Source organism: Chiloscyllium plagiosum, unplaced genomic scaffold (genome assembly GCF_037043375.1).
Source record: "Chiloscyllium plagiosum isolate Xiang-an unplaced genomic scaffold, Cpla_swu_hap1 HiC_scaffold_42, whole genome shotgun sequence".
Taxonomy (NCBI): domain Eukaryota; kingdom Metazoa; phylum Chordata; class Chondrichthyes; order Orectolobiformes; family Hemiscylliidae; genus Chiloscyllium; species Chiloscyllium plagiosum.
The window spans coordinates 13,542,148-13,554,722 of NW_028270180.1; the positions used below are offsets into that span (position 1 = coordinate 13,542,148).

The following is a 12,575-nucleotide window of genomic DNA, read 5'->3' on the forward strand; positions in this document are numbered from 1 at the left end:
CCGAATGCTGGCAAATGGGAGTAGATTAATGTAGGATAACTGGCCGGCATGGATGAGGTCAATTGTAAGGTCTGTTTCTGTGCTGTACATCTCTATTATGAGACTGTGTCTTTCACACTTGGACCTGCAGTGGTGCAGATACACAAAGAAGTGGGATACTACTCTTATGCAAAATCCACCTTCTCCCACATAGTTTTACTCAGCTGAAAGCTGCTTTTGAATTCTATTTATAAACAAATGACTTGCTTTTCCATTTGATCCTCTCGTTGACAATGCTGCTGTTTTTGGCTTGTTTTAGTTGTACCTCACTTATTGTACACAATAGCAACAACATCAAATGTAATAAATAAGGAGCCCTTCACAGCATATTTGAAAATTTATTTTGCTGTTTACATTTATGACAGGAGCACAGCTACAAAAGCAAACCGTATTTAAGATTAGATTAGATTCCCTACAGTGTGGAAACAGGCCCTTTGGCCCAACCAGTCCACACCAACCCTCCGAAGAGCAACCCACCCAGACCCATTTCCCTCTGACTAATGCACCTAACACTATGGGCAATTTAGCATAGCCAATTCACCTGACCTGCACATCTTTGGACTGTGGGAGGAAACCGGAGCACTCGGAGGAAACCCACGCAGGCACAGGGAGAATGTGCAAACTCCACACAGACAGTTTCCCGAGGCTGGAATTGAACCTGGGTCCCTGGAGCTGTGAGGCAGCAGTGCTAACCACTGTGCTGCCCCATTTTTCAATGGAATACCTCAAATCGTTGTTGCTGCTGCTCAGTTTTATAGGTTTGCTTGCTCACTGGAAAATGTTGGCTTGCCATTAATAAAGTTTTGTGACACTGACTTGTGCTATGCATAAAAAAAGAATCACAAAGCCTTGCTTATTCCTGATGAAAATGCACATTTCCTTTCTCGACTCTGCCATTTTGTTGAGTGTGATTTTAATCTCCTGCCTGTAATAAAGATTCCATTCTTAGAATTTAAGTTATGTCTCTTCTTCCATGGAACTTGCTGCGTGGAGTGCAGTATCTGGCACGAATGGGTAATGCTGCAAATACCCAAATCTTCTCACACTGCGTGCTTGCTGAGCATGAACAGAATGTGCAAGGTTGCCAAAAAAAATATGTTTTGGGAGATAAATAAACTTTAATGTTTTAGAAACAGTTCACATGACAGAAAAAAGAAGTTTGGGAGGTCTTAAAGAATAAATCTCTGGGACCTGATCTAATGTATGCAGAATGCTTTGGGAAGTAAGGGAAGAAATTATGAGACCCCTTGTAGAAATATTTGCATCTTCTGTAACTAGGAGTGAGATGCCTGATGACTGGAGGGTGATTAATGTTATATCTTTGTTTAAGAAAGTTTGTAAGGAGAAACCAGAGAACTTTTGACCTGTGAGTCTGACTTCGGTTATCGGTAAATTGTTGGAGGTGATAATAAAAGATAGGATTTATGGACATTTAGCAAGGCAAAAATCAATTAGGAATAGTCAGCATGGTTTTGTGCTAGGAAATTCGTGTCTCACAAGCTTGATTCAGTTTTTTGAGGAAGTTACCAAAAAGATTGATGATGGCAGAGTTTGGATTTTCATAAAGTCTTTGACAAGGTTCTGCATGGTAGACTAATTGGTAAAGTTAGGTCACATGGGATTCAGGGCGAGCTTGCCAATTGGATACATAATTGGCTTAATGGCAGGAGACAGAGAGGACTGGTGGCGCGTTGCTTTTCCGAATGGAGGCCTGTGACCAGCAGTGTTCCATAGGGTTTGGTTCTGGATCCTCTTCTGTTTTTCATTTGTATAAGTGATTTGGATGAGAATATAGAAGGCATCATTAGTAAGTTTGTGGATGGCACCAACATTAGTGGCATAATATACAGTAAAGAAGGTTACTAAGATTACAAAAGGATCTCAATCAAGTGGATCAGCAGGCTGAAAAATGACAGATGGATAAATGCAAGGTATTGGATTTTGGTATAACAAGCAAGGGTAGGGCTTATACAGTTCATGGTTGGGCCTTAGGTCGTGTATTAGCACAGAGGAACCTAGGGGTGTAGGTACATAATTCTCTAAAGTTTGTATCACATATAGACAGGGTGGTTAAAAAGATATTTGACATGCTTGCCTTCATTGCTCAGTCCTTTGATTATGAGAGTTGGGACATTATGTTGAGGTTGTACAGGATGTTGGTGAGGCCTGTTCTGGAATACAGTGTCCAGTTCTGGTTGCCCAGTTACAGGAAGGATATTATTAAGGTCGAGATGGTTCAGAAGAGATTTACCAGGATGTTGCCAGGTGTGCAAGGTTGGAGTAATAAAGAAAGGCTGGATAGGCTGGGACTTTTCTTACTGGAGCGCAGGAGGTTGAGAGGTGACTTGAAAGAAGTTTATAAAATAAGGAGAGGTATAGATAGAGTTGATGGTAGTTGTCTTTTCCCTCAGATGGGGAATTTCAAGACTAGAGGGCACATTTTTAAGGTGAGAGGAGAGAGATTTTAAAAAGTGATGAGGCAAATTATTTTACACAGAGGGTAGTTCAAGTGTGGAACGAACTACCTGATGAAGTGGTGGATCCGGGTACAATTACAACGTTTAAAAGACATTTGGATGGATACATGAATGGGAAAGGTTTGGAGGGATATGGGCCAGGAGCAGGCAGGTGGGATTAGTTTGAGATTATGTTCGGCATAGACTGGTTTGACCGAAGTGGTGTCTCTGTGCTGTATGACTCGATGACTTTATAAGACTATTGTTTAGAATTCCAGCCGTAGCATAAAGCATAATCTGTGGCATCGGGTTTCCCATCACAGTGTAGCTCACCACATCAGACACATTCTCAGGAAAATCACTGATCGATCTCCCATTCGGAAATCTCACTACCCGACTTCAGTGTTGAGAGCAGCCCTTAACTTTCATGTGTTGGCAAACCTTCTCCTCCATCCGGAGCTTAAAAATGTGTTGCTGGAAAAGCGCTGCAGGTCAGGCAGCATCAAAGGAGCAGGAGAATCGACATTTCGGGCATAAGCCCTTCTTCAGCCCTTCTCCTCCATCCGGATCACTGAGAAAAAAGTCCTGCATTTTCATGTTGTTTACTAGCTCCCCCGAAGGTTGTGGAGCAGTCACACAAGTGCAAGCAACATTGAAGATATTTAATCTACCTATTTAGACATATTACAGGCACATCCAACTCATCTTCACTGATTTATGGTCCCTATCACCAGCTTTTCTCTCTGACTGGCTTACCATCATTCAGCCCTTCCTCTGCCTGTCTGTTGTTCTGTCTCTCTGGGCTCTATCTCTATTTCTCCTCTCACTATCTGGTCAGCATTTACATCATCTTTTTCTAGTTGCTAACAGTTCTGAAGAAGGATTACTGACCTTGAAATAATAATTATTCTTGGTCTCCACAGATACTACCAAACCTGCTGAGTTTCTCCAGCAATTTCCGTTTTTGTTTCAGATCTCCAGCAATCCCAGTTCTTTGTTTATTATTACAGACGTGTTTGGGGCGGGTGGGATTTGAAGTCAGGCCTTCTGGCCTAGAGTTAGGGACATCCTGACACAAGGCCCTCCAAAATCATTCAGCTGGTCATTCGAAAAGATTGAATGGGGAGAACACAAATTCAAAATTGGCACTCATTAATCAACAAGGGTCACTGTTTAAAGAAATGACTTGAGTTTTGTTGCATCTTTCACAACCTCACATTGTCCTTAAGTGTCTAAGAAGACAGCTAATTGGTTTATCAAAAAGTGAAAATGGCAGCTGTCAAATTGTTGTGATGGTAAAAGTTAAAAGAGTAATCATCATTCACAACAAACAGAAAATAAAAAGAGCTGTGCAATAAGGAATGTACAACTATGAGCTTCTCAGTGTATAAATAATTGCAATATGTCAGTCTCCTTAATTTATAAAATGAAAGTGGAAGAATTTGTGCACTCTATATTTTGTATTAAAGTCATGGGTCAGTTGCTTATTGAATTGACCTAATTAAATTCTTAAAAACTATTTGAGAGTTTTATAATCAAGAGGGACAGACAACCTTGTAATCTATATTTTTCCAAGTCTTATTTGAGGAATGATATTTTTCTTCCTTAATGTATTACATATTTATGTTTTTGTACCCCGTTTTTCCTAAATTTATCTGCCCCCAATGCATACACACACACACACATGCGGACACATACTGTCTGGTGCTTTGGGAGAATCTTCCAGACCTTAATTTTGCACCTCTTTCTCTCTTTCACTATCATTAGCAACCCTCCACACCATCTGTCTTCTTTCTGCTCCTCTGTCAGAAGTATACAAATAAACCTTTTGTTTCTGAGGAAGAAGTTTACCAGGATGTGGCCGGGAATCAAAGGTTTGAGTAACAAAGAGAGGCTGGGACTTCTTTCACTGAAGCGTAGGAGGTTGAGAGGTTTACAAAATCATGAGGGGCATACATAGAGTGAAGAGCCAAAGTCCTTTCCCCAGGGTAGGGTAGTCCAAGACAAGAGAGTATAGGTTTAAAGTGTGAGGGGAAAGATCTGAAAGGGACCTAAGGGCAACTTTTTCACGCAGAGGATGGTGCGTGTATGGAATGACCTGCCAGAGGAAGTGGTGGAGGCTGGTACAATTATAATATATAAAGGGCATTTGGATGGGTATATGAATAGGAAGGGTTTGGAGGGATATTGACCAAATGGAGGCAAATGGGTCTAAATTAATTTAGGATATCTGTTCGGCATGGCCGAGTACAACTGAAGGGTTTGTTTCAGTGCTGTACATCTCTGTGACTCTGTAACTCTCATTCTGGCCAGCACCAAAACGGTGAAGCCACAGTATAACATAAGCCAAACATATCAGCAGAAGTAATTGGAGGATCTGAGTAATCCTTCAAATTATAAGGAAAAAAAAAGCATATTTAGACGGCCAGTTGTCCAAAATTTCTTCAGCTGGAATTTGCCCCACTCTTGCTGTGTGCAGTCATGGACTGCTTCATGGTCTGAGGAGTTACAAATGAACACCATGTAATATTCTCAGTTCTAATGTTGGATGAAAGTCATTGATAAAGTTAATGAAGATAGCTGCGCTCAAGTACCTCCTGTGACCATATTCTGGAGCTGAGATGATTGGCCTCCAACAGCCGTACCATCACCTTTTGTATATTTCAGCAATTGAATTGTTTCTCCTAAATGCTATTGCAATTAATTTTAATTGCACACTTAGTCACATTCTGCCCTGATTTCGAGGGCAGATATGTTCTTCACTCCTGAAATTCAGCTCTGGTGCCCAGATATGGATCATTGAGGTTTGTAACAGAACCCAATGTGGGCATCAATGAACATTTCATTACACACTAAGCACTCCTTGAAATCCCTTTCCATTACTTTGCTCATGATCGAGATAGACCATGTGATATTTTCCAAAATGACCAGTGCTGGCATTTTGTGGTATTTGCCACCTCTCCCATTATGTCCTTTGCTGCCACTAATCCTCCTTTGCTTTACCTTAGGCTAATCCAATGATTATTGATTGACGATACAGCACAATATTGTATCTTCAGAAGAGGCACAATTCTTAAACAACAAGATGATTTATTCCATGATGGCAGTAGCTACATATTGTCAGACACAATTATAGGACCTTAGGGAGTTAGCAGTCATATCTGCTCCATTTGAAAGCAAGGTAACAGACTCTGAGAGGCAGTGGTAAAATTGGTGGAGCTGATGTAAAATGACCACTTTCAGAAACATTACCTTGTACAACAGACTGATTCAACAAAAAATATTGGCCAGAATGGATTTGACCTATGTTTTATGGACAGGGCAATTTTCCTCACTGTTTGCTAGATGCTAAGGTTGTGTATGCATGAGAACAATGTGACTAGGAGTGTGGCTAGTTGTGGAATGTTGTCATGGCTCCCAACCTTTGCTCTTCATAATAGGAATGTGGGTGTCCCAGTGAAAGTCAGACTGGGATTTGTATAACATCTTTCAAAAACATGAAAAGATGTTCGCAGAGATCTTTGCAGCCAGTTTTAAAGTGATGTCACTGCTAGAGTGTAAGAAATAATTCATTTTGCATACATCAACCTTTCCATGAACAGCAATCTGATTTGATTTTGCCTTAGTAATATCTTTTTGGGGGCTTAATTTTGGCCAGTACACCAGAGAAAATTTATTTCACAACAGTGACAGTGTACCTGATGTTTACCACTCTGTTTGCTTGCAGGGGTGGCACAGTGGCTCAGTGGTTTGCACTGTTTCCTCACAGCTCTAGGGACCGGGGTTCAATTCTAGCCTCGGGTGACAGAATGTGTGGAATTTGCACACTGTCCCCATGTCTGTCTGAGTTTCCTCTGGGTGCTCCGGTTTCCTTCCAAAGTCCAAAGATGTGCAGGTTATGTGTGTTGGCCATGTTAAATTGTTCAGAGGCGTGCAGGCTAAGTGAGATAGCCATGGGAAATGTGGGATTATGGGTGTGGTTCTGGTGCAATGCCCTTCAGAGATTCAGTGTAGATTCGATAGGTCGAATGGCCTGCTTCCACACTGTAAGGATTCCATGATTGGCACCTCAACAATCCCCGAGCAATGAAGTGATTCAAGATGTTCTGTTCTGAATATTTCTTGAACACAAACTTCTGACTCTGTGGCAAGAGTGTGATGAACTGAGACACAACGAGAACCCATTTGTTTCCAAAGAACTGCAGACAATGGATTACATGGAAATCAGGCATTCCTCAATGGGCAGAAACAGCAGCCATTGGGTGCTGGCAGATTCCCATACACAACAATGGGACGTTAAACCAGTTAATCTGTGTGTCATGCTTCAGAGGACGAGCTACGATCAGGACACCAGGAGAACCATGACCCTTATTTGAATTTCAGCCCAGATTGTTGGGGTGAGGTGGGTTACGGTGCCATTTCAGATAAGCAGAAAATTTACCTTTGCACAAATAGAAATAGTTCCCATTCTTTTTCTAGATTGTTTTGTGGACAGAAGGCTGCTAACTCTCGAAATAGTCAATACTTGGTGTGGGGTGGATATGGGGTACGATTCACAAAAAACATGAATTAAAATAATTGATGCATGCTTTTATTAAGTCAGTTAGGGGTGTGTCATGCAGGAATCATTTTAACAATGTGGCTTAGTGCCACTTTTAAGGAGTGTTCCTTTTTCCATCAAGATGCAGTCGTCACAGATTTTATGTAATCAAGTACTTCTTCCTGTACCTTTGTAGACGGAATATAAATCAGCACAGAACAAGTCTCTCTTTACTGGCCTAAAGCTTTATTTAACAACTCAGCACGAGTGATCTAGCTCTCTGATGGTGAAGCACTACATGAGTAACAGAGAGCAAGCAAGTTTCCACAAGGTGGGTTGTCTTCGTTACTGAATGCTTTGCAATAATTTTAATGCCATTATTTTTAATCCCTGGTCTTTAAACTTTTCATGACGTAAACAAAAAGTCAATTCTACTGAAGTTTGAAATTATCATGCAAGGCAAAAGTTACACTTAATGCTTATATTAATTTTATCTATGGTATGGAATTATCATATTACTGAAAAGCATTTTCAGCATAACATAGAAGTAATTTATGTAAATATAGTTACTTTATTGTGAATGAAAATCTGCATTTTCATTTTCAAACTGTCATTATTTATGCCCGTATGATATAACATTGCTTTGGATGAGCCAGTGAAATGTTTTATTGTTTCTGTCGTTTTCACGTTTCTCCCTTTACACCTTCTTCAATTGCTTTCTCTCTATCTTCCTATATTCTGTCCACCTTGTGTCCTAGCATTCTGTTCCATTTCCTATTATCTCTCCCTGATATTATGCTTCTGCCATTTCACTATTTCTATTTGGCTACTCTTTTGCTGCCCTTAATTTTCTTCATCTATCTCTTCCTTTTTGTCTTAGTTCTTTCCTTTCTCTGTCTCACTTGGTTCTGTCATTTTCATGGAGCTAATGATTGGTGGGATATTTTCCCGGAACTGGCAAACATCAACTCACTCCCTTGCTGTAGAGCTGTTGTTGTAATCCTGCCATTTCAGTTGCCACTTTTTTGTTGAATTTGATTTCGATGAAAATCAGGCACTTCCCATTACGGACAGTTAAAATTCGGTTTTGTATTCAGATGTTAAGTTAGAAATTACAATCTAATCTCAGTTTTAGTTCAGTGGCAGAAATCTTGCCTCTAAGCCTTAGAACGACTTGAGCTCATTTCTGTGCAGGTCTGAGGGAGTGTTGCATTGTCAGATCTGCCATCTTTCAAGTGAGCTGTCAAGTCAAAGTCCCCTCGTGAGCATTTGAAGAAAAACAGATATGTTCTTGACCTTATCCTTCAACCAATGTCACTCAAAAAGTTGATTTGCTTGTTGCTGGTTCATAAGATTTTGCTTTTTGTATTACCTATGGTATTTAACTCTTTCACAGAGTCTTACAGTGTGAAAACAGACTCTTCAGTCCAACTAATTTACATCAACCAAATTAAACTAGTCCTACTCACCTGTCCTTGGTGCTTAAAGACTTAAAAAATCTTTTGGATGTTCTGTGGTAGTAGAGAATTCTATATAAATATACATTCTTTCTTAACTGAGTGCTTAGGAGTATCTCTAGTCTTTAACAACTATTTTCAACATCAAGACCTTTAGGAAGTTGACATTACATATTCATGCCTCAGCTGGAGGACACTTTAGTGAAGTAGACCTTAGAGGAGTTGGTTCCTTTATTTGCCCTAGGCATAAACAGGGTGTTGGGAGCGTCCAGAGGCAATTATAAAGTGTGAAAGTGTTATCTCTGATGATCATGGGTACCGCCAAATAGGCTCTGATGCAAGCACAGCATTAAATAAACGGCAATACAGCTAGTGGGCATTTTAAATATTGCATTGTTTGTCATGAACCCAATTAGACAAACTACAACTGTGAACAACAGTGAGATGTACTGTAAACGATATACATATCACAGCTCATTTGGACAGTAACCACTTTTGGAAATGGTGACATTAGCTAGCTCTAATATAATTCAACAGCCAGCACAACCTCATCACCTGCCAAGGATAGTAATGGCTCGAGAACGTCTATTATGGGTATTCTGAGGAATGGAAGATATTAATTCTGAATGGGTCTGACTAAATGGACCTTACGGTAGACTCCATATTTGAGTTCACATAAGGAAGACAGGCATGGAGAGTAGCAGTAAGGAGACAAAGATAGAATCTAAAACTCAATTTGTAAAGAGTAGTGCAAATTTCTCTTTTGTGTTAGCCTTTAAGCTTGAATGATGTTCAAGCAATTGTCACTGTGTTGCATTCTGGAGAAACTGCTTTCCTTCCGTGGGTGATAGCCTTAAGACAGAAAGAGCTTGCATTTATATAGTGTCTTTCACTACCATAGTACATCTCAAAGATCTTTTCAGGGTGACACCAGAAGTGATTATAACTATTCAGAAACACTGGATAGTCATCATCATTTCTCTCTAGAAAAGGCAGTGGAGTGATCTAATTTATAGACTGGAACTACTTGTTAAGGGGAACCCACATCAAGGAACTTCCAAAGATAAATCAGTCACCAATATACTCAGAGGAGAAATGAGTATAACCCTCATTTCCCCAGAGCAATTAGAATGTAGAAGTTTATACAAAATGGAGTTATTGAAGCAAATGCCTTAAAATGGAAACTAGGTCAGTATTTAATGGTGAAGGAAATGGAAAGCTACACAAATGGGTTAGATCGTGGAGGTAGGGGGAGGCTAACAGAGCATTGATAATGATGAATTGAATCTGAAACTTCTGTAACTCTGCTGGCAATTTTGAATGCTTTATCAATGCTGTCTGATCCCCGATTTACATCTCATAATATTGGAACTTGTGTTCTTCAAGATTTCTTGGAAGAGGGTTCATCTCGTTTAATCTCATTCAGATAAACCTGTTGGACTATAACCCAGTGCCGTGTGATTTTTGACTTTGTCCACCCCAGTCCAACACCAGCACCTCCACATCTTGTTTAATCCTGATCAGGACTTTGCGGAGATCTTGTTTTGCCATAAGTGACAAAAACTGATACTCTCAAGAGGCCAAATCTCTCAACTGGCTTAGACGTCCTCGTCCACCCCCTGTTTATCCTACCCTGACATATCAAACTTCACTGCCCTTTGAGTACTACATTTCACATTCTAACCATTCTCCAAGCAAAGTGGTTCTTCCTAAATTCCCTGTCAGGTTTATTAGTGACTGGTTCCTATTTACACTGGCTAGTTTTGGATACCTGTACAAGTGAAAACCTCTTTTCCACTTCAACTCTAAGAAAATCTATCATAATTTTAACAATTCCTTCAGATTGTGCCTCAAATTTACTTGATTTCCAACAAAAGAGAGATCCAGTCTGTCCTAATAAGGAAAGTTGGCATAATCCTACCAGACCACAAGGCTACTCTCTCACTAGATCCAAAGTCACACAACACCAGGTTATAGTCCAACAGATTCGTTTGAAATCACAAGCTTTTGGAGCACTGCTCCTTCATCAAATGAGGCCCTGACAAAGGGACAGCGCTCCGAAAGCTTGTGATTTCAAATAAACCTGTTGCACTATAACCTGATGTCGTGCGGCTTCTGACCTTGTCCAGCCCAGTCCAACACCGGCACCTCCACATCACGGCTCTCACTTGAGACAGACAACTGGTCGTGGTTTAACCTACGGGTCACCACACCTTATACAGGGAGAGAATATAAGAAGGAAAATCCTTCAAAGTAAACTGAGTCAATGCAGAAATTGAACTCATGCTGTTAGCCATCCAGCTAACTGACCCATCTGCTAATAAAGTAGTTATTCGCTGTCAGTGCTGGTATCATCCTTATGTCTCTTCTTTGCACCTTTTCCAATGCCTCAATATTCTTCATATAATACCATTCAGACTTCGCCTGCCTGTGCATGTAAATGCACAAATTGAATTGCACTTGTGTCAGGTTTCATGCATATAAACATATCCTATACATTTATTTACATCTCTTCTTCCATTCTTTTTTTTTACTGTAGTTGACAGAACAAGGAGGAGCCTCCAAATCGCACAGGTTTAAACAGTTGAAAGATGAAGACTACAATGAGTAAAGAAGTACCTCTGGCCATTCTCTGGCCCCTACTACTGTGTTGCCTTTCATTTACCAGTAAGTTAATACTGCACATTGTAATCTCGAGATGGAACTCGTTACAGTAAAGATTGGTAGCCCTTAGTGCTGGCTTACTTTTAAATAAAGGAGTGACAAAGAATAAGATAATTGTACCAGATATGTGAATGAATAATACATCAGCAATTATATCTAGGAAGGCTGCTTTTACCAACATAATTCTGACCTAAATATCCAGAACCAGAACTAACACAAGCAGAAAGCTATTTTACAGAGTCACACAGTCGCATTGCACTTTTGTGTATTTGCCCGGAAGTAGTCAAGAACACGGAGCAGATAGTTGTGCACAAGCTAAATTTAAAGGAAACCAATTAAACATGGAATAGTAACACGAAAATGTATGCAGGTTTTCATACACTGTTTTGCAAATGTTTGGCTTGCAGTCGTGGAATTTAGAATCTCAACCTAAAGCTTGAACTTCCAAATCAGACACATTTCAGTGAGAGAATTACTTGAGGGAATCAAGATCGAAAAATATAAATGTATAAAATTTTAATAAGATGAATAGCAACTTACATGCATTTCATTGATATCCGTTTTCACAGTGCTGTTTTGTTTAAACATATTTATTAAAGGATGCACACCTTTGTTCAAAGAGGAAGGTGTTATATCTGTATAGGACACACATAGTGCAATCAGACCTGATTGCCATTCTTCCACCAGTCTTTCTTTGAGAAGTTATCATGTTGGGAAATTTCCATTGGAAATCCTGTAGAACTGTCAGAATCAGTTTCAGGGAGCTGTTAATGACAAGGACTGGACACCACACTAGTGCAAACCAATGACTTCCATTAACTAAAAGTAAATAAAGAATTGCGGCTGCTGGAAATCTGAAACAAGAACAGAAATTGTTAGAGTAACCCAGCAGGTCAGCATGCGTGGTGAGAGAACAGCATTACTATTTAGGGTCCAGTGACCCTTTTTCAGAATGTCCAACAATTTCTGCTTCTGTTTCAACTTTTATTAACTATTCAACTTTGAAGAGAAACATGGCAGAGGAGGAGTTCACCAGAGCTGTCTTGCCCCAGGTCTTAATCCCTTGTGATCTGACATCCTCAATGTTCTTGTGATTATCGTGTAGCTATCTTTCTTAACTCTTCCGTGGGATGTAGGCATTACCCTCAAGGCTGGCATTTGTTGACCATCCCTAATTGCCCTTGAAATGAATGGCCTGCTCAGCCATTTCAGAGGGTTGTTCAGAGTCAGCCGTTGCTGTGGGTCTGGAGTCAAGGACGTCAGATTTCCTTCCCTCAAGGACATCAACGAATCAACTGTTTTCAGAAAAATTAATGCTTATTGTTATGGTTATCTTTGCTGAAAGTAGCTTTTAAATACTTTGCACAATCAATTGGTGCCGTTAATGTTTGCTTAGTAGGAAAAGCCAAGATTACAACG

General features: G+C 40.1%; 1 protein-coding gene across 1 annotated transcript in view; it reads left to right on the forward strand.

Annotated features, from left to right (window-relative positions):
* Positions 1-7,229: 7,229 nt before the first annotated feature.
* The window catches only part of LOC122542470 (dual oxidase 1-like), a 119,855-nt gene continuing 114,509 nt past the window's right edge, over positions 7,230-12,575 (forward strand). Inside the window, exons 1-2 of the mRNA XM_043680203.2 lie at positions 7,230-7,366; positions 11,032-11,159. Of these exons, the coding sequence (XP_043536138.1) occupies positions 11,084-11,159 (76 nt within the window). The 5' untranslated portion in view covers positions 7,230-7,366; positions 11,032-11,083. The remainder of the gene's footprint in view (positions 7,367-11,031; positions 11,160-12,575) is intronic.